At 47.6% G+C, this 26,822-nt stretch overlaps 2 protein-coding genes across 2 annotated transcripts in view; both read right to left on the reverse strand.

The window, feature by feature from the left end:
- Positions 1-6,779, reverse strand: part of BLOC1S2 (biogenesis of lysosomal organelles complex 1 subunit 2) — a 7,115-nt gene extending 336 nt beyond the window's left edge. The window contains exons 1-4 of the mRNA XM_007117621.4: positions 6,559-6,779; positions 6,068-6,184; positions 2,280-2,399; positions 1,504-1,608 (exon numbers count right to left, since the gene is read on the reverse strand). Of these exons, the coding sequence (XP_007117683.1) occupies positions 1,504-1,608; positions 2,280-2,399; positions 6,068-6,184; positions 6,559-6,655 (439 nt within the window). The 5' untranslated portion in view covers positions 6,656-6,779. The remainder of the gene's footprint in view (positions 1-1,503; positions 1,609-2,279; positions 2,400-6,067; positions 6,185-6,558) is intronic.
- Positions 6,780-8,822: 2,043 nt separating this feature from the next.
- Positions 8,823-26,822, reverse strand: part of PKD2L1 (polycystin 2 like 1, transient receptor potential cation channel) — a 40,543-nt gene continuing 22,543 nt past the window's right edge. Inside the window, 15 exon segments of the mRNA XM_055081434.1 lie at positions 8,823-8,939; positions 8,942-8,998; positions 9,769-10,263; positions 11,036-11,162; positions 12,304-12,425; positions 12,635-12,733; positions 13,669-13,789; positions 14,086-14,161; positions 19,691-19,796; positions 19,979-20,146; positions 20,827-21,055; positions 21,224-21,422; positions 21,425-21,447; positions 22,395-22,648; positions 23,113-23,240. Of these exon segments, the coding sequence (XP_054937409.1) occupies positions 8,823-8,939; positions 8,942-8,998; positions 9,769-10,263; positions 11,036-11,162; positions 12,304-12,425; positions 12,635-12,733; positions 13,669-13,789; positions 14,086-14,161; positions 19,691-19,796; positions 19,979-20,146; positions 20,827-21,055; positions 21,224-21,422; positions 21,425-21,447; positions 22,395-22,648; positions 23,113-23,240 (2,321 nt within the window).

Genomic DNA, 26,822 nt, shown 5'->3' on the forward strand with positions numbered 1-26,822 from the left:
TTTTTTTGTGGTATGCGGGCCTCCCTCTGTTGTGGCCTCTCCCGTTGCGGAGCACAGGCTCTGGACGCGCAGGCCCAGCGGCCATGGCTCACGGGCCCAGCCGCTCCGCGGCATGTGGGATCCTCCCAGACCGGGGCGCGAACCCGGTTCCCCTGCATCGGCAGGCGGACGCGCAACCACTGCGCCACCAGGGAAGCCCAGTTATACCTTTTAAAATTGGCTCTTACAAAGATACTTTTCAGTTAGCATTTCTAGGCAAATTCAAAAACGTCTATTACATTAAAAAATATCTATTAACTTCAGTCCTCTTAGCTGTCCAAACTGTATCCAAATTATGGGCATACCATAAATGGCAACTATCATATTAGCTAAGGACAGATATTTGGATATCTGTCCAAATATAATCAATGTGCACAACTTAAGGAGTCAAATATACACACACAGAACTGAGAACCTAACATGAGTTCCCTAAGTTCTAACCCTATCAACAGTACCTGCTCAGATGCTCCACCAGGGTTAAGCAGACCTACTGGCACTTGAGCCACCAGGAGCCTTACAAAGCACAGGAAATTGCCTCTCCAGGCTCTGTCCCAGGCACCCTCTGAGAGCCAGACTGGGACTTTCAAGAAGTATGTTTCACCTTTTATTTTCTTATCCCGACCCCTCACTCTAGGAAAACAATTTCGAAAGATACAGAAATTTAAAAGACCATCAAGTAAACCTCAATGTTATGGATTCCCTTTTTCTTTAAAACCTTGAAAGCATCTGGCACGATGCCTTCTAAAGTTCACAGTCACCATTTAGTAAATTTAATTGTGGACAATGAAACTGCTAACTACCACGCATGTCTCAGTCTGCTACAAACCAATCTTTTGAAGTAGTCAACAACTGTCAATGATAAAAATAAAATAATCTGTAAATTATATCTAGGCTAAAAACAACTACACTATTTTTAATCATGGATATAAGAGCCAGAGTCAATTAGCAAGGCATCAATACTAGTACCAGTTTCCTCCTTAAAGGAAAAGTAACCCTTCAAGAAAGCCTTGATTGACTACTCTGTTTTTTAAGACATGTATCTACATTATTAAAGATGCTTCAGCCTGCTGAACCACAATGAAGAGCTTGAGCTTTGTAATCAATCAGACCTAATTTGAAATACAGCTCTTCTATATACTAGCTTTGTGTCCTTAAGCAAGTTATAACCCCTTCAACGAGTTTCCTCTTCAATAGAATGGGGATAAAAATCATGTACTTACCTCAGAGACTGAAGGATAAAAAACATAATAGATGCAAAATATTAAGAACAGTGCCTGATATATCATTAAGTGCTCAGGAAATGTTATTTTATTATTGTCACTAATAAAAAGTTACTTTCAAGAGGTTTTGTGAAGATTAAAATACATCACTGTAGGCACATCATAAATGTTAACCATCTTATTATATAAGGTCATACTGGCAGGAAGGTACTCATCAAATCAAAACAGAAATAAAAATGGTTACCCAGTTTTTTTGAATACGCATCCAACTTGTAGGCTGCCTGCTCAAGAGCTGCTACCTGCTCCTCAATTACATTGATCTGATCCAGATAAGGCTGTAGTCCAGCATCTTTAAAAACAAAGACAGACCACAGGTTTATACAACATCAACAAGGAGTGCAGAAAAAAGTGGAAAGCATGCTAGTGTCTCTCCAGCTCTGCCTAAGACAGAGTGGGTGGAGTGACATGATTCTGATCACTAGCAGGCAGACGCCTTAGAAGACAGTAGCTAGCTGATCGGGTATGACGGTGACCTAAACAAAGTTAAGTCTCTCTCATCTACTGGTTTTCCTCTCTTAAGTTCCTTGCTCCTCAAGCAATCTTTCCGTTACTGATTCGGTTTCTTGGGTACTCCCAGACCAAGAAGGAGAGCCCTAAAGACAGGGAACACAAATATAAGTCAATGGGGAAATATATTCTACCAGTCTAAAGTAGCATTTTCCAATTATAGATGTTCTGGCTTTCTGTTTATAAAGTAGTCCTTTATAGATTTCACTGTTAAATTAATTCACTGTTTTTCCAGGAATAAACGGATCAAATCAAGATCCAGAAGCAGAAATAACCATACCACCAAAGCATGCTAATCCTCACAATGGAAGAAATTCACCTTAATTTTCTAATTCACTTTTAGAAAATGAGCTCCCTGAGGACAGGGGCCATGTTCCCTTCCCTTCTCCACTGCCCCAAGCACAAAAGAACATTAAATGCAAACATGTTTAATTGTAAAAAATGATTACTTACACTTCTGGTTTAAGTCCTTTAAGTTTCTACTAATGTTTATAGCAATATCTTTCATTTCAAGATACTTCAGGCTGGTTAGTTTATTCATATTTTCCAGAAGCTTATAGTCTTCACTGGTGGCTTTAAAACAAACAGAAGATGTGATGCCTTTAAGGTTTGTTTAGATAAATGGAATGTGGAATTAACTACCAAATGGTAGTTCAAGGCAGGACCTAGGGAATGTCAAAGAAGCAGGCCAGGGCTTCCCTGGTGGCGCAGTGGTTGCGCGTCCGCCTGCCGATGCAGGGGAACCGGGTTCGCGCCCCGGTCTGGGAGGATCCCGCATGCCGCGGAGCGGCTGGGCCCGTGGGCCATGGCCGCTGGGCCTGTGCGTGCTCCGCAACGGGAGAGGCCGCGGCAGGGGGAGGCCCGAATACCACCAAAAAAAAAAAAAAAAAAAAAAAAAAAGAAGCAGGCCACTTTTGATCTATGACATTTATACTCAGCCTATGTACTCTAAATGTCTAAGCAGAAATTCAGGCAGCAGTCAGCAAACTATTTAAACCAAATAAAATCCAGAAGCTTCAGGATCTTAGTTAGAAAGGAAAATGATAAACTCATGTACCAAGAAAAGGGAGGTGAAACAGTCTTGGTACCTCTACAACATGAAAACATAATTTGGCAGACTGCAGCATAAATACATATATATATCAAAATAGATATAAAGTCAACTAGGACCTCAACACTTCTTAGTAACTCATTTATTACTTGTGATTCTGTACTCCATTTTATACACTGACTTCCAAACCATTTGCCTGCTTCTCACATCCTCAATTCCCTTCCCCATCCCGACTCAAAGCAAATGGCCTTTACTCCAACTTTCCCAAAAGCCAAGCCCACTTACATAAACTGCCTCAATCTTTCTGCCTCACTTCCAAACTTCTCTGTACCTTAGTATCTTCTCAAGAGGCAGAAGCATTCCTGTTCTTGCCACGACAGCTCCTCCTCCTCCTGTGCGCCTGATCCCAATCCTTCTACCTCTTCAGGGCCTCTCTTCAGTCATCTCCTTTCCCTTGCCCTTCCAAACGCTCTCTCCACCTTGGCACCTTCCTCTCTATCTAGAAATATATTCCGGTTTCCTCCAGCCCAAAAGCACTCCCTCTATTGTACACCTACATCATTTGCTCAGTAAAGCAAAGGAGCTTCACTGCTAACCCTTCTGAAAGAGTAGCTTATACTCACTGCTTCCTCCTCCTCACCATTCACTCATGTAAACCCTTCCAGTCTGGTCTCTGTCCCCACCATCCAGAAAAATTACAAGCTCCAAGGTCATTAGTGCTCTTCTAACCACCAAATCCATGGCCTTTTCTCAGTTATTATCTTCCTGGGCCTCTCCATAATATCTGACACTACTGATCTCTCTTCATGAAACACTCATTTCCCTTGGCTTCTATAGCATTTTCTAACTGCTCTTTTTGAGTTTCTATACCAGATCTCTTCTCATTTAACCCCCTTAACTATCAGTTCTCAAATTTCCCTCAGCTGTGACACATGGCTGATGTTTACATGGGTGGCACATTTCCACGGGCATTCCCAGGGTTATGCTAGCTTCCTTTCAAACTCAAAAACGTATCTGTATAGGTAAGAACGACAATCATAGGGAAATTACAATCCACTTAAAATTCATTTTGTAATAAATCATTTGGAAACCTAGGTACTTTAAATACTGTTAATAAAAACAAATTAATTGCCCGATACAGGCATTCCCTGAGATTTTCGTCCAGGTCCTCTTATCTACCTCTATGGTCTTCCCTGGCAGTCTCATCCTGCACAGCCTCAACTCACTCTGCTATGCAGGTGACTGATCACTCTCTGAGCTCTGGACTCACATGTTGAAGTCACCTGGATGTCTTGATAACAGTCACCTGAGTGTCCCAGTAATAACTAAAATCAGCCAAGTCAAAACTGAAAATATTATTTTCACACTAAACATGGTTCCTCTTTCCAACCTGCCTATTTTGGCTGATGACACCACCCAGGCTTAAAACTGCAGACACATCTTAAGCTGCTCCCATCCCTTAACACCCACTTCAACAAGTCCTATAAATTCCACTTCTATAATGTTCTTGCACCCATGCTCCCCTCCCCATTCCTTTTACCATCACTCTGTCACAGACGGTTACTTTTCATCGGAAATATTGCTCTTCTGTGTCTCCTCCATATCCATACTCTCACTGCTATCAAATTAGTCTCTCTCAAACAAGGGTCACACACTCAAATACCCAGGAGCCAACAATATTATGTAAATGAGTGAAGCAAGCCAGGTGTTTGCATTTTAAACGCAAGATTACTCACTTCTACAAAGAAATACACTCTCCCACTTCTTGGAACCTATGATCCTCTTAGTCTATCATTTACTTTACCAATTTTGATAGACATTGGTACAGAAAACCATTTCTGTACCACTACTAAAAAAACAACAATATAAGAACAGTAATAAATGGCAACTGACACCAGGTCTCAGTAAAAGGGAGAAAACAGGGAGTAGTTGGGGACAAACTGCACAGCGCTGGTCCATTTAAAGGAGACAATGCCCAACTCTAGCCAATTAGAGCCTTGCAAGAATGGGGGACTACTACTGCCAAATCTTTGGAATTTTTAAAGAAAAGGCAAAAAAAAAAAATCTAGATTTTGTTGCTTGGTTTCTTTTGCTCAGAAATAAACAAACAAACAAATAAATAGGCTGTTGGAGACTCACAACCCCTCCTATTCTGCACCAAGCGTTTTCCCATACATTCTGGTTTAAAGAAAAGGCAAAAAAAAAAAATCTAGATTTTGTTGCTTGGTTTCTTTTGCTCAGAAATAAACAAACAAACAAATAAATAGGCTGTTGGAGACTCACAACCCCTCCTATTCTGCACTCCTATTCTGTTTTCCCATACATTCTGGTTCATAAATTTAGCTCACAGCAACTTCCTGGGGAAGTGAAACAACATAACAGCCTTTATGAAAAGCCACACTGGACCAGACTTCATTTTTTTAGATCCTCCTCCACACATGGGTCATGTGTTCACCTGGAAATACACACTGGACCGAAAAATTAATCATGTCCCAAAGGGTGGGAGAGACGAACCTAATAGATCCCTAAATCTGCAGGTCACTCCCCATTTCCCTTTAACCTCGTAAATACACCTGCTTAGCCAACAAACTGCTTGCTTATACCACCTCACTCACCAGTCATTTCCCACTTTTTGGCCAATCAATCGCTTTACAGCCCTGTTCAAAATGCACCTCCCCCAAAGAAGCACTTCTTGATGAATTCTTTTTTGTTTTCTCAGCCTCAGTCTACACTACGGAGGCCTGCAGGGCTGTATTAAGTATTCTTATGTTTCTATACCGAATTTTTTTTCATTCAAGTACAGTTGATTTACAATGTTGTGTTAATTACTGCTGTACAGCAAAGTGATTCAGCTATACGTATATATACATTCTTTTTTCTTTACATTCTTTTCCATTATGGTTTATCATAGGCTATTGAATATAGTTCTCTGTGCTATGCAGTAGGACCTCGTTGTTTATCCTGTGTTGCTGGAAGTAGTTCGTGAATTTCTCCAGGGAACGGATGATCTTCTTTCCTACACATTCTTGACCTCCCCAAACTTCCACCAGGCATGTTTCGAAATGTGTGGGGTTAGGGAGGGAGCCGCAGACTGACGCTGCTAAAGCACCTCACAGGCCTACCAGGGCCAAACCCCAGCTCCAGCGAGTGGTGCCCGGAACTACCGGAATCAACCCGGACCCCGCCTCACCCGTCAGTTCCCCGGTCAGGTAAGTTGCCATCTTGGAGAACATGTCCCGGCAGAGCTCAGTGATGTCGGCCTCAGCGGGCTCCTTTGCTTCCTCAGCGGTCTCCACGGCGGCATCATCTGGATCAAAGGAGAATGAGTAAATGCCCCGCCCTGCCCTGGTCCTAATCCAGCCACAGAAGCCTCTCCCTACATCCCTCCACCTGTCTGCATTGCATCAAATCGGCTCCATTCTCCATGTGCCGTAATTTCGAGTCCCTCACTTCGTCCCTGCCCCACCTGACACGCCAACTCTGCTCCCTTGCACCGGCCTCAGCTCACACTCGACCCCGTGGCCAAACCTTCTCAGTCGCCCTGACAGGACAAACACGCGTACACACAGGCGCGCCCCTCCGACCTGCCCGCTCCCGCCAGGTGAGTCCTGGCACCTCGTACCCGTAACCCAGAGCCCCAGGCCTCCCACTGGACACTTCATCCCCATCCACTCCGCATACCCCGAACGGGCTCCTCGCGGTGGGTCTCTGGGACACCCTCGGCCGCCGCCGCCATACCCGGCCCCGCGCTGCTTCTGGTTCTGGGATCCCTGCGCATGCGCGCCGGGCGTGCCCCGCCCTCCCCGCGCTGGGTTCATTGCCCTGTGATTCTGCGCTTCTGGGCTAAGCCATACCGCAAGCAATGAGTGATAGCCAAGCGTAGGCACCAAGCCGAATTTGAAGCTAAAATAGGCTTCGTGAGTCGATCAGCTGCTAGGAGTGCGACGTCTGGGACAAAGGATGCGCTCAATTCTGCGGCCACTCCCTGGCGGGATCACTAGCCTAGTAAGACCTCTCTGGGATGGGTCGAGCCCAGTGCGGCCTGCTGACTAAAATGACTGGAGACAAGTTAGCCCCTCCCCAGAGAATCCTCACCCCGGCTGCTATTAGTCACTGAAAGACTGCTCAAGGAATCCTTGCTTTTGAAGATAGTCTCATCTAGGCTCTGGGAAACCTTCGGGCATTATCCCTGAGCCGAAATACTCTCCCTTCCTGTGTCCTAGATTAATAGCAGCTCACTGGACCTTTTTTCCCAAACTTCAGTCAGGCACCTACGTCTCTTGGGTTGATACGGCCTTTCTTTGTTTATTTATTTTTGGCTGTGTTGGGTCCTTGTTGCTGCACATGGGCCTTCTCTAGTTGCGGCAAGTGGGGGCTACTCATCATTATGGTGCACGGGTTTCTCATTGCTGTGGCTTCTCTTCTTGCGGAGCATGAGCTCTAGGCTTGCGGGCTTCAGTAGTTGTGGCACGCGGGCTCAGTAGTGTGGCTTGCAGGCTCTAGAGCACAGGCTCGGTAGTTGTGGTGCATGGGCTTAGTTACTCCGTGGCATGTGGGATCTTCCAGACCAGGGCTCGAACCCGTGTCCCCTGCATTGACAGGCGGATTCTTAACCACTGCACCACCAGGGAAGTCCCGAAACAGCCTTTCTTGAAGAAAGCTTAGATCATAACTTTTTAGGACTGAGGATACACTCTGGTTATCTTAATTGCATTCAGCTGTTTCACAAGACTTCTGGGTGTATAGAATGTATTTGATGGGATGGGAGAATGCGGGTGGCTGAAGGGAATGGATGAAAAAAGAAACTGGGGAGCAATGGAAGGTGCAGAATGAGGGAGGGATAAAGGTCACAGGGGCAGAGAGAGGGGATAAATATCAGGTCTCAGGCTGCAGGCCTATACATCCAGAATCTTGGTGTAGGAGTTTTTTGTCTTATCCCTGCTTATCCTCCATCTGCACTCTCACCGCCCACACCCAACAGCGCACACATGCACACACAAACACACACACCATAATCTCTTCACTCTAAGGACCAGGCCTCCCTAGGTCACCGTCTCCACTCCCTCCAATGGTAGTGTCAACTATTTCAAACCATTCCTATGAGTCAGAAGTTTTTCTTTCAGAACTCCTGGGGCAGCCAGCTTCTTCACATTGTCACTGCCTCAACTCTACACCTCCCAGCAGGGATGAGCTTTCTCCAGCAGGTACAAGGATGGTTCACAGTTCCAGACTCTCTTCTTTCCCCTGCAGTCCCCGAAGCAAGTGCAAAGTCCTGGTTTTCCTAAGGATTTTTATTGATAATCACCAGGCAAACCCACATTGTCCTATGGAAGGACAGAGTCAGAGTCCCCCACATTTTATCCGAATATCTCGGAATCCAGAGGTCATTTCTTGGCCAGCTTCTCCTCAGGCTCCATTTCTGTCCTGGTTTACAGCCCCCTCAGTGTTCAGTGGCATGTCTGGAGGCAGGCTCTTCCACTGAGTCTTCCTGGACTTTGCTGGGGAAGGCTGGGGGAGGTCACCACTCCAACTCCTCTGCAACATTGTACTCTCCCCACGAGAGAAAGTGTCCTCTCTGGCTTCCCCTTCTCTTTCACGGGGAAACCCTATAGGGAAGACATGAACCCCATGTGTACTGGCAGCGGATCTCTAGATGCACAGAGGAAGAGGTTCACTGGCAAGTAGGAAGACATCTAGATATTGCTGTTCTCTCAGCTTCTACTTTTTTCACAAATCATGGCTATCCAGATGCTTAGGAAAGTTATTATCCTCCTTTCCTTTATTATTTTTTATTGACTTTTTAAAAAATCATCACAGCTGAGTTCAGAGCACAGGGAGTGAGAGGCCCAGTGGGAGGTATTTCACAGAGTTCCACGCAGAAACATTAGCTCAGAAGGCCAGGCACAGGGCGGGGCTCAGCAGCAGCAGTAGTGGGACCTGCTGCCCTAGAAGTGGAGGGCGTGTGCTGAGGGGGCTTCTGGGGAGGTGGTGACAGAGAAGCCTGCTGTCTGATGCTTTAGGACCCCTCCCCCACCACTCTCCTTCCCGCCCTGGAGTCCCCAGCGGGGGCTGGAGTCACAGCTGGGGCTGCCTGCAGGTGCTCCCAAATGACTTGTTCCCCCTGTTGGAAGAAAAAGGGACAGCTCATTTGGAGGAGGAGTTTGTGTCCCACTTTTCCTTTTACCTGGATCTGTTTCTCCAACCCCAGACTCTCCCCTAGGGGCTAAGGCTGCCCTCAAGGCCAGAGCAACCAACTTCAGGTCTTCCCTCCAACCCCCACCTCCACGATTCACTGACTCCTGGGAACATGTTGCCCCAGGAGCCTGAAACATTGGTCTTTCAAAAACATTTTGCCTCGGGCTTCCCTGGTGGCGCAGTGGTTAGGAATCCGCCTGCCAATGCAGGGAACACGGGCTCGAGCCCTGGTCCGGGAAGATCCCACATGCCACGGAGCAACTAAGCCCGTGCGCCACAACTACTGAGCCTGTGCTCTAGAGCCCGTGAGCCACAACTACTGAGCCCGCGTGCCACAACTACTGAAGCCCGTGTGCCGCAACTACTGAGCCTGCACTCTAGAGCCTGTGAGCCACAACTACTGAGCCCACGTGGCACAACCACTGAAGCCCGCGCACCTAGAGCCCGTGCTCCACAACAAGAGAAGCCACCGCAATGAGAAGCCCACGCACCGGAACAAAGAGTAGCCCCCGCTCACCGCAACTAGAGAAAGCCCGCGCGCAGCAACGAAGACCCAACGCAGCCAAAAACAGATAAATAAATTTATTTTTTTAAAAAATGTTTTGCCTCTACCCACTGAGTGGAAAAGATGAGTTCCACTCAGTGGGTAGAGTTCAGCTGTGGGAGCCGAGAGGATCCAGGTGAGAGACCACTCACCATGCCTGGAGAGGGAGCCAGCTGCCCTTTCTTCTCCAGCATCGTCAGCTCTGAGCCTACGGCATCAACCTGGGTCATGACTCCTTCCAGGACAATCTCCAGCTGCAAAACTCTCCTTGTGAGCCTGTGCAAGATTTGAGAGAGACCAAGGGAGCAGAAATATGTGTGTGGAGGGCTGGGTGATTCCAGGGGTAGGGGGTACAGAAGAGAGTATGTGTCTGGATGGGAACAAGGAAGGTAAGGCCCAGCCTTATCAGGAGAATTAAATGGGGAGAGGGGTTTTCCCTGGGGTAGTACAGGGAATTGGAAGGTTGTGGAAAGAAGCTCAAGGTAGGATGACATAAACACAGTCAGCCCCGGGCCCCCGGGCTGCACGTACATGTAGAATTCTTCTGAAACCCAGCCACCTGCTTTGGCAGCCTCTGGACTCGACTCTCCTGGTGGGCTACTCACAGTGGACCGGCGCACGTTCTCCGTCTCAGCGTTGAGGGCCACCTGATCAGGAAGTCAGAGAGCAGAGAGAAGACGAGTGGGGAGCCATCAGCTCCTGCTTCATCACCTGGTCTAATGGGCTCTCAGGACCAGGCCTTGGGCTCCAGTGCTTGCTATTCCCCTTCCCTCTCAGACTCTGGAGACAACAGAATCAGAATGGTCGTGCTGAAAACAAAGCTGGCCTAACCTCTGGGAGAGAATCACCTCCACAAGAAAAAAAACACAAGCTCCTTGAAGCATTGATGACTGAGGCGCTCACTAGAAGCCAACTCCATTTGGGAGAGCAGGGACAGTGTCCTGGCACTGTTCCTTTTACCTTTGGCTTTTTGGTCTATACTGGATAGGGATGAAGCAGGCATAGCAGGGGCAGCTAAGGATCAGAGTTGGAGAACCCCAAGGAGAAGGCAGGTGCTCAGAAGGAATTGTCAGGGATTCTCAGACAATTGGTCCTTTTCTCCCTAAGACGATGTTTTAGAGCAATGGTGATCAACCTTGGCTATGCACTGCAGTCACCTGGGGGGTCGTAAAAAGGACTGATGGCTGGGCATCCCAACTCCCCCAGAGATCCTGGTCTCGAGTGTGTGGCCTGAGCATGAGGATTGTTTTAAGCTCTCCAGGGCGTTCTAATATGCAGCAGTTTGAGAACCACTATTCTAGAGAGCTCTTTCCTGCCCATCTGTCAGAGGATTTTCGGTTTGCGTCTGTGCTCCAGGTGTGCCGGCAAGGCGGGGAGGGTGGGCAGTCTCCTTGTGGCCTCTCCACCAGCCAGGCTCACCCTTTCCTCCTCCAGGTCCTGTCGCATTTGTTCCTGCGCCTTCTCATCCAGGATGTGATTCCCATCTTGGTCAAATCTGGTGAAGGCAGCCGTGAGCTCAGTGATCTCAGGCTCTATGTGCCCCAGCCTGAGGAGAACAGGGTGATGAAATGACTTCTGACCTGCTGTGGCTGTGAGCTTTCCGTTATGGACTCCCCACTCTTTTTTGCTAGACCCTGACAAGAGTCTTGCTCTCTAGGGAAGAAGGGGGCCACATGAGAAAGCCAGGATATCCAAGCTGTAGCGATTTGACCCCCCAAGAAATCACTTGAATCTATTTCTTCCTTCCCTGACTCCTGCTGACTAGGTTCAGGCCCTCATGATCTCCTAAAGGCGTGATTGCGAAATCTCTTTGCCTCCAAATAACCTGCCCTCTCCCCCACCCTCCCTGTCCTATGGCCTTCCCTTCCCCTGAAATCCATCCTTCATAATGCAATTAGAGTAATTAACCTTTCTAAAGTACAAGACGAAATATACCCCTTCCCTCCTTAAAATCCCTCCTGGGCACCCTATTCCTTGAATAGAGTAGTGGTGTTCAAGGCTTTTCCCAGTGTGACCTTAGCCCATTTCTCTGGCCTCATCTCCTGCTCTGCCCGACCTTTCATTTGATACCTTACAATGCTCAGCTATTTATTACTCCTGTATATGTTGCTCAACTTCATGCCTCTTTGCCTTTGTATATGCTTTTATTACCCCATTCTCCCTCTCTTCTAGTTACTTCTATTGTGAAACTTGCTCTCTGATTCTGTTTATTTGCTTATATGTCTATGAACTCCTGGAGGACAAAGACTTTGTCTCATTCAACTGTGTGCCTGGCTCACAGCTGGTGCTCACAATATATTTGTTCAATGCTTGTTAATATGTTTAACTGGGAAGCAGGGAGAGGATGGCTAAGGAAATAGACCTGTGTTTGTGAGGGAGCATAGAACTAAGACCAGAGTTTTGTGGGAATGCGGGAGGTATACAATGATTAGGGTATTATTATTACACTAGTCCTAAGAGTTGTTCAACAAGGTCCAGAATATCATAGAACATTGACAGAGTCCTTTAAACCAAGGGCACAGTTCTGAAGGTCAGGATCAGAGACCTGTAAACCAAGGTCAAAGGCCGGTAAACCAAGGTCAAAGGCCCACTGGCCAAGATCAGAGGCTTATAGGCAAAGGGTGTATGCTTGAGTGTCAAGGACTTATAGACCAATGTCAGGGAAGGTTGGATCTCTGGGTGCTCACTCCTTCAAGGTGTTGGTGAAATCCTTGAACTGGATCTCCTGCTCCCCACCCTGCAGGACCTTCTGCACGTCCGAAACCTGCTCCTTCCTCAGACGCAGCCTCAGTAGGGTCTTGTTGTAGCCCTGGAAGGGGAAAGTAAACAGGCACCAGTTCCCACCGCCTCCTCTTCATCTCTTACTCCCACCCCCACCCACAGGGTGACAGGATCCCAGGGATAAGCTGAAGGCACACAAGGGCACAGGCCCCTAACCAGTCAGGCACAGACCAGGACACAGAGCCTTGGACCTGGGCCCTGATGCACATGTGTGGCTCAAGGAGACTAAGTAGTCACCTGTTTCAGGAGGTCCGAAAGCTGTAGCTCATCCTTCTGTCCAGCCAACTCCTCCTTGACCTCTGACTATGTGTCATTGATGATGGCCAGAAACATATTCTGGAGGATAAAACAGGGACTGGGGTCCTCACTCCCAGACCCATTAACAGCATCGAGCCCATTGACCCTATTAATGTCCCAGACACATGTTCTAAAAGAGCCAGTGCTTTCAGCTCCAGCTCTGCAGCCCACTAATCCCCACATCTCTGGGTCCCCAGAGCCCAGCCTTTCAGCACAATTCTGTTACAGATGGGTCATGCTCCCTCATCAACTGGGTGTCCTCACTCAACTGCTGCAGTAAACTGACCACAAAGATACCCCAACATATGCCACAGACCCCCTCCATGTTAGAGTCCACCAGTCACTGAAGCCAGAAACTTTCCAAGGTGAGAGTAAAATTGTACTCTCCTTACCATCCATCCCCAATCCATGTCTGTATCCCCATCCACTGATCAAATAAAGAAACACACTGGCTTTTCTGATAAAAATCAAAGCCAGATCTTTCATGGTTGGCAGGGAGAGAGAGCAAATACAAAGCAGTGATAGTAGAAAAAGCCAGAGATCCCCAGAGGAAGGGGAGTTTTAGAGAATAGGCGGAGAAGCTTCTAGGGGCAGTCTCTTCTCCTCATGAGGCACTTTTCCTTCTCTTTCCATCCTTGGAGGATAGGGGCTTGATTTTAGTGAGGGAGCCTGCAGATTTCCTTATACTCTGCAAACTGCCTAACTGTGCTGACCACACATTAGCCAGCTCTCAGAAGATCCGGAAGCTCTTCCCTCCCCCACCTCTCCACCCTTGATTTGAGAAACCCATCATAATCACTAGTGCAGAACATGGAGGGGGGTCAAAACCCCACCCTGCAGGCCATCCTTGATTTGAGAAACCCATCATAATCACTAGTGCAGAACATGGAAGGGGGTCAAAACCCCACCCTGCAGGCCATCCACGTCTCCACCCCTCAGGTTCCCAAATCCCCACCTCTCAGAGGGACCCTCACGAGGAGCACAAAGAAGACAAAGAAGACATAGGTGACAAAGTAGGCTGGTCCCGGGATGCGGTTGGCATTGTCGATAGCATTGTAGTCAAACTCCCCAAGGATGATCTGGAACTGAGTGAAACTGAGAGACCAGGGTCTGGGATTCACCCAGAGCCCGACCACAACGCTGACCCCATCCCATTTTCCTCCCTACTGCTCTTCAGTGAACTCAGACCCCTCCCTGCACCTCTGCCCAATCTGATGGAGACAGAACAGGGTGCAGAGACACTGAGCACACACACCAGGGCTTCCGGGAACTCACACAGATGCTTAAGCACAGAACGCCCACATCCACATACCCAGCTGCCCCAAGGATACACACATCCACAGAGCTGGAGGGTGAGGGGCCAGGGAGGAGTGAAGGGGCAGAACACATACATGCACTTGATGAAAGTGTTGAAGCTTTCCACTTGGGTCCCAAAAAGCAGGTAGCCCAGCTGGACGTAGGCAAAAACACAATGAAGAACATGACGGCGAAGCCCAGGATGTCCTTGGCACAGCAGGCCAGCATGGAGGAGAGCTGGGTCATGGTCTTATTGAAGCTGATGTACTTGAATATCTGGAAGGGCCATGTTGAACCAAGCGACTAGGGAAGAAAACAGAAAAGCCTGGAACAGTCCCTCCCAGGGGCCTAAGGGGGCCACAGGAGTTGCCACACCAGACAAGGAAAATGAGACAAGTCCTGAGGAAGGGAGAATGCGTGCCCTGAGGTGTTGCTGGGGGTGAGGAATCCCAGGGTACCTTGATCCAGGCAAAGAAGAGGTTGACGGCGTTCATGTTGTACTGTGTCTGCCAGAAGGCGAGGAACTCAAAGTCAGCATATGTGTTTGGCTGCTGCAGAAGCTTCCCCATCAGCCGATTCACCTCAAGTGTTTGGAATATGTGGAAGCCCATATCCACGATGGAGAGCTGTTACAACAGGGCCCGGGGGGTGTCAGAGAGTCAAGAGGATCTCAAGGGAAGTTCAACAGTGAGGTCCCAGGGGAGAGTTGCGGTGCGTAAGACAGGTGGGGAAGAAAACCACATCCTTCCCTGCTGAGTTGTTGACTATCTCAGGTTCAAATGGAACTGGATAGGATGATTGGGGAACGTCTTAAAGCCCAAGAGAAGGCTTTAGGGCCAGTGGTAAATATGTAGGTTGTAAAGGACCATGGAGAAATGCAGCCAAGCAATTTTATTTCCCCCACCACTTCCCAGCCTTGGTCAGAAATTAATGTCCTGTTAATAGGAAGGAGACGAAGATGAAGAGGCAGAAAATTTTAATAGAAGAGAAGAGATAAGGCGGGGGGCGTGTCAAGGGGTGCCACAACTACTGAAGCCCGTGTGCCGCAACTACTGAGCCTGCACTCTAGAGCCTGTGAGCCACAACTACTGAGCCCACGTGGCACAACCACTGAAGCCCGCGCACCTAGAGCCCGTGCTCCACAACAAGAGAAGCCACCGCAATGAGAAGCCCGCGCACCGGAACAAAGAGTAGCCCCCGCTCACCGCAACTAGAGAAAGCCCGCGCGCAGCAACGAAGACCCAACGCAGCCAAAAACAGATAAATAAATTTATTTTTTTTAAAAATGTTTTGCCTCTACCCACTGAGTGGAAAAGATGAGTTCCACTCAGTGGGTAGAGTTCAGCTGTGGGAGCCGAGAGGATCCAGGTGAGAGACCACTCACCATGCCTGGAGAGGGAGCCAGCTGCCCTTTCTTCTCCAGCATCGTCAGCTCTGAGCCTACGGCATCAACCTGGGTCATGACTCCTTCCAGGACAATCTCCAGCTGCAAAACTCTCCTTGTGAGCCTGTGCAAGATTTGAGAGAGACCAAGGGAGCAGAAATATGTGTGTGGAGGGCTGGGTGATTCCAGGGGTAGGGGGTACAGAAGAGAGTATGTGTCTGGATGGGAACAAGGAAGGTAAGGCCCAGCCTTATCAGGAGAATTAAATGGGGAGAGGGGTTTTCCCTGGGGTAGTACAGGGAATTGGAAGGTTGTGGAAAGAAGCTCAAGGTAGGATGACATAAACACAGTCAGCCCCGGGCCCCCGGGCTGCACGTACATGTAGAATTCTTCTGAAACCCAGCCACCTGCTTTGGCAGCCTCTGAACTCGACTCTCCTGGTGGGCTACTCACAGTGGACCGGCGCACGTTCTCCGTCTCAGCGTTGAGGGCCACCTGATCAGGAAGTCAGAGAGCAGAGAGAAGACGAGTGGGGAGCCATCAGCTCCTGCTTCATCACCTGCTCTAATGGGCTCTCAGGACCAGGCCTTGGGCTCCAGTGCTTGCTATTCCCCTTCCCTCTCAGACTCTGGAGACAACAGAATCAGAATGGTCGTGCTGAAAACAAAGCTGGCCTAACCTCTGGGAGAGAATCACCTCCACAAGAAACAAAACACAAGCTCCTTGAAGCATTGATGACTGAGGTGCTCACTAGAAGCCAACTCCGTTTGGGAGAGCAGGGACAGTGTCCTGGCACTGTTCCTTTTACCCTTGGCTTTTTGGTCTATACTGGATAGGGATGAAGCAGGCATAGCAGGGGCAGCTAAGGATCAGAGTTGGAGAACCCCAAGGAGAAGGCAGGTGCTCAGAAGGAATTGTCAGGGATTCTCAGACAATTGGTCCTTTTCTCCCTAAGACGATGTTTTAGAGCAATGGTGATCAACCTTGGCTATGCACTGCAGTCACCTGGGGGGTCGTAAAAAGGACTGATGGCTGGGCATCCCAACTCCCCCAGAGATCCTGGTCTCGAGTGTGTGGCCTGAGCATGAGGATTGTTTTAAGCTCTCCAGGGCGTTCTAATATGCAGCAGTTTGAGAACCACTATTCTAGAGAGCTCTTTCCTGCCCATCTGTCAGAGGATTTTCGGTTTGCGTCTGTGCTCCAGGTGTGCCGGCAAGGCGGGGAGGGTGGGCAGTCTCCTTGTGGCCTCTCCACCAGCCAGGCTCACCCTTTCCTCCTCCAGGTCCTGTCGCATTTGTTCCTGCGCCTTCTCATCCAGGATGTGATTCCCATCTTGGTCAAATCTGGTGAAGGCAGCCGTGAGCTCAGTGATCTCAGGCTCTATGTGCCCCAGCCTGAGGAGAACAGGGTGATGAAATGAATTCTGACCTGCTGTGGCTGTGAGCTTTCCGTTATGGACTCCCCACTCTTTTTTGCTAGACCCTGACAAGAGTCTTGCTCTCTAGGGAAGAAGGGGGCCACATGAGAAAGCCAGGATATCCAAGCTGTAGCGATTTGACCCCCCAAGAAATCACTTGAATCTATTTCTTCCTTCCCTGACTCCTGCTGACTAGGTTCAGGCCCTCATGATCTCCTAAAGGCGTGATTGCGAAATCTCTTTGCCTCCAAATAACCTGCCCTCTCCCCCACCCCCCCTGCCCTATGGCCTTCCCTTCCCCTGAAATCCATCCTTCATAATGCAATTAGAGTAATTAACCTTTCTAAAGTACAAGACGAAATATACCCCTTCCCTCCTTAAAATCCCTCCTGGGCACCCTATTCCTTGAATAGAGTAGTGGTGTTCAAGGCTTTTCCCAGTGTGACCTTAGCCCATTTCTCTGGCCTCATCTCCTGCTCTGCCCGACCTTTCATTTGATACCTTACAATGCTCAGCTATTTATTACTCCTGTATATGTTGCTCAACTTCATGCCTCTTTGCCTTTGTATATGCTTTTATTACCCCATTCTCCCTCTCTTCTAGTTACTTCTATTGTGAAACTTGCTCTCTGATTCTGTTTATTTGCTTATATGTCTATGAACTCCTGGAGGACAAAGACTTTGTCTCATTCAACTGTGTGCCTGGCTCACAGCTGGTGCTCACAATATATTTGTTCAATGCTTGTTAATATGTTTAACTGGGAAGCAGGGAGAGGATGGCTAAGGAAATAGACCTGTGTTTGTGAGGGAGCATAGAACTAAGATCAGAGTTTTGTGGGAATGCGGGATGTATACAATGATTAGGGTATTATTATTACACTAGTCCTAAGAGTTGTTCAACAAGGTCCAGAATATCATAGAACATTGACAGAGTCCTTTAAACCAAGGGCACAGTTCTGAAGGTCAGGATCAGAGACCTGTAAACCAAGGTCAAAGGCCGGTAAACCAAGGTCAAAGGCCCACTGGCCAAGATCAGAGGCTTATAGGCAAAGGGTGTATGCTTGAGTGTCAAGGACTTATAGACCAATGTCAGGGAAGGTTGGATCTCTGGGTGCTCACTCCTTCAAGGTGTTGGTGAAATCCTTGAACTGGATCTCCTGCTCCCCACCCTGCAGGACCTTCTGCACGTCCGAAACCTGCTCCTTCCTCAGACGCAGCCTCAGTAGGGTCTTGTTGTAGCCCTGGAAGGGGAAAGTAAACAGGCACCAGTTCCCACCGCCTCCTCTTCATCTCTTACTCCCACCCCCACCCACAGGGTGACAGGATCCCAGGGATAAGCTGAAGGCACACAAGGGCACAGGCCCCTAACCAGTCAGGCACAGACCAGGACACAGAGCCTTGGACCTGGGCCCTGATGCACATGTGTGGCTCAAGGAGACTAAGTAGTCACCTGTTTCAGGAGGTCCGAAAGCTGTAGCTCATCCTTCTGTCCAGCCAACTCCTCCTTGACCTCTGACTATGTGTCATTGATGATGGCCAGAAACATATTCTGGAGGATAAAACAGGGACTGGGGTCCTCACTCCCAGACCCATTAACAGCATCGAGCCCATTGACCCTATTAATGTCCCAGACACATGTTCTAAAAGAGCCAGTGCTTTCAGCTCCAGCTCTACAGCCCACTAATCCCCACATCTCTGGGTCCCCAGAGCCCAGCCTTTCAGCACAATTCTGTTACAGATGGGTCATGCTCCCTCATCAACTGGGTGTCCTCACTCAACTGCTGCAGTAAACTGACCACAAAGATACCCCAACATATGCCACAGACCCCCTCCATGTTAGAGTCCACCAGTCACTGAAGCCAGAAACTTTCCAAGGTGAGAGTAAAATTGTACTCTCCTTACCATCCATCCCCAATCCATGTCTGTATCCCCATCCACTGATCAAATAAAGAAACACACTGGCTTTTCTGATAAAAATCAAAGCCAGATCTTTCATGGTTGGCAGGGAGAGAGAGCAAATACAAAGCAGTGATAGTAGAAAAAGCCAGAGATCCCCAGAGGAAGGGGAGTTTTAGAGAATAGGCGGAGAAGCTTCTAGGGGCAGTCTCTTCTCCTCATGAGGCACTTTTCCTTCTCTTTCCATCCTTGGAGGATAGGGGCTTGATTTTAGTGAGGGAGCCTGCAGATTTCCTTATACTCTGCAAACTGCCTAACTGTGCTGACCACACATTAGCCAGCTCTCAGAAGATCCGGAAGCTCTTCCCTCCCCCACCTCTCCACCCTTGATTTGAGAAACCCATCATAATCACTAGTGCAGAACATGGAAGGGGGTCAAAACCCCACCCTGCAGGCCATCCACGTCTCCACCCCTCAGGTTCCCAAATCCCCACCTCTCAGAGGGACCCTCACGAGGAGCACAAAGAAGACAAAGAAGACATAGGTGACAAAGTAGGCTGGTCCCGGGATGCGTTGGCATTGTCGATAGCATTGTAGTCAAACTCCCCAAGGATGATCTGGAACTGAGTGAAACTGAGAGACCAGGGTCTGGGATTCACCCAGAGCCCGACCACAACGCTGACCCCATCCCATTTTCCTCCCTACTGCTCTTCAGTGAACTCAGACCCCTCCCTGCACCTCTGCCCAATCTGATGGAGACAGAACAGGGTGCAGAGACACTGAGCACACACACCAGGGCTTCCGGGAACTCACACAGATGCTTAAGCACAGAACGCCCACATCCACATACCCAGCTGCCCCAAGGATACACACATCCACAGAGCTGGAGGGTGAGGGGCCAGGGAGGAGTGAAGGGGCAGAACACATACATGCACTTGATGAAAGTGTTGAAGCTTTCCACTTGGGTCCCAAAAAGCAGGTAGCCCAGCTGGACGTAGGCAAAAACACAATGAAGAACATGACGGCGAAGCCCAGGATGTCCTTGGCACAGCAGGCCAGCATGGAGGAGAGCTGGGTCATGGTCTTATTGAAGCTGATGTACTTGAATATCTGGAAGGGCCATGTTGAACCAAGCGACTAGGGAAGAAAACAGAAAAGCCTGGAACAGTCCCTCCCAGGGGCCTAAGGGGGCCACAGGAGTTGCCACACCAGACAAGGAAAATGAGACAAGTCCTGAGGAAGGGAGAATGCGTGCCCTGAGGTGTTGCTGGGGGTGAGGAATCCCAGGGTACCTTGATCCAGGCAAAGAAGAGGTTGACGGCGTTCATGTTGTACTGTGTCTGCCAGAAGGCGAGGAACTCAAAGTCAGCATATGTGTTTGGCTGCTGCAGAAGCTTCCCCATCAGCCGATTCACCTCAAGTGTTTGGAATATGTGGAAGCCCATATCCACGATGGAGAGCTGTTACAACAGGGCCCGGGGGGTGTCAGAGAGTCAAGAGGATCTCAAGGGAAGTTCAACAGTGAGGTCCCAGGGGAGAGTTGCGGTGCGTAAGACAGGTGGGGAAGAAAACCACATCCTTCCCTGCTGAGTTGTTGACTATCTCAGGTTCAAATGGAACTGGATAGGATGATTGGGGAACGTCTTAAAGCCCAAGAGAAGGCTTTAGGGCCAGTGGTAAATATGTAGGTTGTAAAGGACCATGGAGAAATGCAGCCAAGCAATTTTATTTCCCCCACCACTTCCCAGCCTTGGTCAGAAATTAATGTCCTGTTAATAGGAAGGAGACGAAGATGAAGAGGCAGAAAATTTTAATAGAAGAGAAGAGATAAGGCGGGGGGCGTGTCAAGGGGACAGGTCATGAAGGCAAGAGACAGAAGAGGAACTTAATATCAAGTACAAAAATAAAAGAGCAGGACCTGGATCATAAGCCAGAGGGAGAGAGGGGATATGGAGACAGGATTTTTCCAGGGCTGGGCCAGGGGAACATCAGCCTTTGGTTTAGGGAGCTGTTACTCAGTGATTTGACCAGAAGTCACAAGGAGGACTTGGGACTCCAAAAGGAAGAACTTGGAGCCCCTATCAGGGTAGATCCCTTCCACCACCCCATATGTCCCAAGTCTAAGATATCTGTCCCTCACCAAGATGACCACCAGGTCCAGAATGTTCCAGATGCTGCTGAGGTAACGAAGCCGGTGGAAGTGGAGCTCCAGGATCTCCTCCACTACGTAGTAGAAGATGAAGATGCAGAAGACGATCTCACAGCCAATGATAAAGAAGTCCCAGTTGCTGACATAGTGGATCAGCTTAACTGTGCGGATTTGCCAGGATGGGATGGCACCTCCTGTAGCTGGAAACTCCACCACCAGTCTGTGGGAGGAGGGGGAGATGTCTGGTGGGGCCTGGGCTGGAACAGTTCTACCCATCCCCTCCCCTCCCCACCCCCACCATAGGGTACAAGTTTAGGGAAGGGTCTCCAGCAGAGGAGAAGGGAATCAGGAGCCATGGATGGAGGGAGGCCAGGGAAAGGGGACCCACCTCAGAACACAGAAAAGATTAATGTTGGCATTGTAGACTGAGAAGTCAATGAAGACCACCCGACTGCCCCTGTCCAGCCACAGGCCCTCCTGAAGGTCCCTGAGTGCCTCTGCACTGGCCTGTCGAGATCCTGGAAGGTCCAGGTGGTAGCCACCTCCGCTGTAGCCTGTGAGGCGGCTCCAGTGAGAGAAGCCCCCAGCTCATCCTGCGAGCGGTAGGTCCATCTGTCACAGAAGAAGCCATCTGAGCAGAGAGGTCTGAACCAGCCCCAGAAGCTGGTCTCCCAAGGCAACGGCAATACTTTATAATTGTCTTGGCTTTACAGTTTCATATATATATTATATATATATAATATATATTACCTTGTTTAATATAACTATTTGAGGAGGGTAGGATAAATATTATCTACATTTTACAAATGAGGAAACTAAGACTCAGATATCTGAGATAATCCAGCTAGTTAGTGGCAGAACTGAAACTCAAATGTAAATCTCCTGATTTTCACGTTGTCACCAAGCCTACGGATGACAAACCCAAGCCCACTTTTGACTCCAGCCTGAGTAGTCCCCATAAGGGAAGCACCCGGCCCACACAAGCCAGAAAAGACCCCTTCTGCTCTTGTAGTTTTGCACCTGTCTACTTAACCCTATGATTTTCTGTTCTGTCCACAAACTTTCCACCCTGGACCCTTATTTCCTTCCCCTCCTTTCCTGTCCTATCCACACATCTCCCTTTCTTCCCTAATTCCTCATCCATCCTTGGCCCCTTGCTGCCTTCCCCTATTAGTTCCAAGGGTCAGACTCTTCCAAACATGACTCGTGTGGCAGCATCAATGTTTCATCCATTCTCCATACCCCTGAGGGAATTCTGGGCAAGAAAGGATGCTTTCTCTGGCAGGACTGCCTCCAGAGTAGGGCAGCTGTGACTGTGACCTGTGTGTGGAAACAAGTCCAGAGGCTATGGCTCTGTCTGCTAACATACCCTCTCTGTTCCTCAGTGACCCCAGACCAAGGTCTCCAAACAGTCACAGATGGGCCTCAGAGAGATGCCCCCCAGCTCCCCCAAGTACCCCCAAGGCTCCTTAAGACTCAATGGAAGTGGTTCCCAAACCTGGGGTGGTGTCAGGCTCACAGGGGCAAGCCCTGCGACACTGGTGGGGGGGCTCACTCATGCTATGCCATTGAGGAGCCCAAAGGGGAGTTGTTCTTCCTTGTCTGGGGAGTAGACGTCGTAGCAGCTCAGAATGTCCTCGCGGAAGTCCTCATGCACCACTCAGGAGTCATTGCGGACCCTCAGCTGCCGCAGCCTCGGAGCCCCCAACAGCAGGTTCTCATAGTAGATGAAAGAGTGGGAGCCGCGGCCCAGGCTCTGGTTGTTGTACCATTTGGTCCAATACAAACTGTCCAGTAGTGGGCCCTGGGCAAACTAGACAACGAACTGGGTTGAACCTGACCCAGCCTCATCCTGACCCTTACCCTTAGAATGACCTTTTCCCACACTCCCTGACCCCTCCAGCTTGTCTCCAGTATGCTTCTGTTTGACTCTTCAGCTGACCCATGAACCTTGGCCAGATCTTAGCCTGATGTGGCCTTATTCTTTGTTTAAAATACGTTTTGAAGTTCTGCCTTACCTCTGATTCTCAATACTAGTTTAAGTACTGAGTTAAATCTCTGATTATCTTCCTGATTTCTAACCTATCACTACCTGAACTCTGTCTAGTCTGACCCTTTAATTCATGCCTGATCCTTTGACTCAGCCTGATTCTGGAATGACCTGGTCTCTGGATATGGCCTTATCCACTGTCTGACATCCCTGAACCCTGGCCTGTGGCCTCAGGCTTTAGGCCATTGAGAAGAAGAGGGGAGGGATAGAGGAGATCTCATACTCACATCCCAGAAGTCTTCCATGCTGCTGATGGCCTGGAAGGAGACTCCAGTGTCTGACGGGGTATGTAAGAAGAGCTCAGACATCACTTTGGTGTAGTAATAGGCGCTGGAGCTTGTCATTCCATAGGTCACTAGAAACCAACCTAAGAGGCTGTGTCTTGAATACTGTTCCCTTCTCCATTATCCAGAGGGGACAGGAAAGCCTCTGCCCCGAGGCCAAAGGAGGCTGACGGTTGCATTGCGGAAACCAGGGAATACATTAGGGAAGAGTTGTGGTTATAAGCTCTCTTTCTCTCTTCCCAAGTCACCTCAGAAAGACTGAACTCCACTCAGTAATTATCTCTTGACATTGTCATTCTGAATATTCACTTTTCTCTTCCTGAACCAGCTTAACTTCCTAGTTCTTACTCCCCAGAGCCAGGAAATTTCTACCTTCTGCATCAGGTAGTGGTTCCTTTTACTTGTCCACTATTAATGCCTTTGGGAATATGCCTCCAAATTCTAGAGTATGCCAAGGCCCTGGTCAAATATTGTACAATGGAGATGTGGTATCCTGGACCTTGGAGTCAGCGACTCTGCAGTCATGGGAGTAGGAGTTAGGCATGGCACCTCTGGCCCTGGTGCATCCTGATGGGCACAGTTGTCACCTGAGAGAGCATCCCCAGATCAGAATAAAACCTGGCCTTTGCCCTGAAGAACTAGATCTCCCTTGACCACCCTAATACACACATCCAGTCTGAAGTAGGGCTGTCAAGGGATGCTATAAGTTTTCTGTTTAAAAGGCACAATTTGAAGAGTATAAGCCAGTTACTTCATAGATTGCCCCTCAATTTAGATTTGTTTGATATTTCCTTGTGTTTAAATTCAGATTATACATTTTGGGCAAGGAATATCAAAGAAGTAGACTGTGTCCTTTTCAGTGCATGATATCAGGAGGCACAAATTGTCTAACTGTATTATTACTGGTGGGTGATATTAACTTTGATCCCTTGTTAAGGCGGTATCATCCAGCTTTCTTCAATATACAATTATTATTTTTCTCTTTGTAATGAATACATATTTTGTGGGGAAATACTTGGAAACTATGCAAATATCCTGTTATTCATCAGTCTTTCACTTACTAGTTTTAGCATCCTTTGACGACTTTTGCCTATTATTACTATTAAGGTTGTCAAGCTGTGATTTTCTCATTCCATCATTCCTTCCACATTTATTAGTTGGCATTCTCTTCAGGAAGAGCTTTTCCTTCTTCCTCATTATTCATGTATGTATATCAGTATGAACTCATGGATTCTTGTCTTTTCTTTAAAATTTCTATAATTCTATAAAAATTTTTATAATTTGTCAATATTTTGAATTGTTACTCAGTTTTTTAGCCAGGTCATGAAAAACAAAGAAATTGTCCTAAAATACTAAAGAACCATGAAAACTACATGCAATATGTGCCTCTAGTTAGGATTATATCCTGGACCATAATTTTTTTCTTTTGCTGTAAAAGCTATTAGTGGAATAATTGGTGAAACTGTAATAAGGTCTGTTCATTAGATGATAGTACTGGATCATTGATAATTTCCTGACTTTGATCATTTCCTTGTTTTTACAAAATACACATTAAAGTATTTAGGAATAACAGGACATTATGTCTGCAGTTTACCCTCAAACAGTTGTGTGTGTGTATGTGTGCAGAGAAAGAGGCGGGCAGAGAGAGAGAATGATAAAGGAAAAGCAAGCATGGTAAAATATTCGTATTTGGGAGATCTGGGTGAAATATATGTAAGAACTCTTTGTATTACTCTTGTAACTTTTCAGTTCACTAATTAAATCAAAAAATTTAAAGTAGGATTTGTCAGCCTCTTGTGAGCAATTCCCTTTAACAATTTTATTTTCAAATCTTGGAACATATTTTATTCCCTTTCTGGAAAGGGAATGCTTTGGTGTGGACTGAAGTTCATCCACAGTCTTGGGGGAAAGAGAGGCCGCTGAGTGGTCCCAGATTAGGCACAAGCAACATCATACGTTTCCAGGAGGAAATCAGCAAAAAGAAAGCATTATTATTTCACATTTCCGCATTCCACTCTATTAATTCCAAGAAATGACTTGAATTCTCTCTAAATCAAATCTGTGATTCCCATCCTTAGTATCTGTAGGACTCAGACTCAACTCTTCTGGATCTGGAAAATGGGTTGGAAATCCAACTTCTGTCTGCTGAGGGTCCGCCGCAGTTAGAACTGATGGTCAGTGAGCAGAACTTTTCCTAAAGACATTGCTGATTAAATTGTTATACCTCTAGATGGCCACTAGGTGGTAGTCACGGCTATATCTTTTTCTCCTCTCCGATTCTCCAATTATAAGTTACCACTCAAAATCAGTATTGCTCTGAACAGACTGTCAACCCTTTACGGAGGCATAACATCACTGATTATTATCCAAGACAGTAAAGACTATGTATTCTGAGAAAAATGGTTTCACCTAGTCAAATGCCCACTGATACTCAGAACACCTAATATATGCCCTATGTTAAGTGCTTGACATGCTTATTTCATTTAATCCTACAACAACCCTATGTATTAGGTGCTATTATTTCCCAGTCTCAGAGGGCTGAAGTCACTTTCCCAAGGTAAACAACTAAGGGAGCCAGGATTCAAATGCAAATCTGTTTGCTTCCATAGTAAACTAATTCTGTTCTGCTTTAAGGACAGCACTATATCCAAAAGGTAGAAGTTACAGGAGGGAAAACTTAAGTTTCATAAAAGGCAGAGATTCCTAACCATTAGTGCTTCCTATTAAGAAAAGGACCACACTTCACAAACATCCATTTTACCCCTGAGAGTGTCAGCAAAGGACCATCTGCTGAGGATCACGTGGAAGGGGTTCCTGCAATGGGCAGTGGCTGGCCTTCCTGGATCCTTCCTTTAAGATCCGGTGAAGGAGTGGAATTGCTCTGTGTGTTTCAAAAGGTAACACTAGGCCAGAGAAAGGGAAGGAACAGGGAGGAATCAGAATTTGTGTCAGTATATCAAATGTCAGTATGTCAGTACTTTAACACCTTTTAGGTGTAGTGAGGACCTCATTCCAGGAAATTTTCAGACACTGGACAATGACTGCATGAGAATGCTATGAAAGGGATTCAGAGACCAGGTGGCCATCCACTACAGAGAATCTGATTTTTTTTCCCTTGGACAGAAACTAAATTCTCCTATACATTATATCATGCCTTTTAACCTTGGCTTCAGGTCAAATTCACAGTTGCTGAATAATAATGATAATCACCACTACTGACACTTATTATTCATCAGACTTTGAATACATTGTCTCCCATAATCCTGAAAAAAAACCTCATAAAGTAGGAACTATCTGTATTTTATGCAGATAACTGAAATCCAAAATGTTATTAAATAACTTGTCCAAAGATCAGATAGCAAGCAGGTAGACTTGAATTCAAACTCAGGTCTGATTCTCTCCAAAGACCCTGAATTTAGCCACTGCTCTACATTAAACTAACATATCACTCTACTGCTCAAAATCCTTCTGATTAGGGACCTGACTCTCCTTCCAAAGGTCAATCCACATGGTTAGGATTGTGCATGTTTATAAGGTGTCCTTTTAAGAAAACTATTTGAAGAGTTCAATATCTGAGTCACTAGGCAAATTATGAAAGCAGTTGGTAAACTCAAAAGATCAGCATCTTAAAAGAAGCTCCAGGGACTTCCCTG

Source organism: Physeter macrocephalus, chromosome 20 (assembly GCF_002837175.3).
Source record: "Physeter macrocephalus isolate SW-GA chromosome 20, ASM283717v5, whole genome shotgun sequence".
Taxonomy (NCBI): domain Eukaryota; kingdom Metazoa; phylum Chordata; class Mammalia; order Artiodactyla; family Physeteridae; genus Physeter; species Physeter macrocephalus.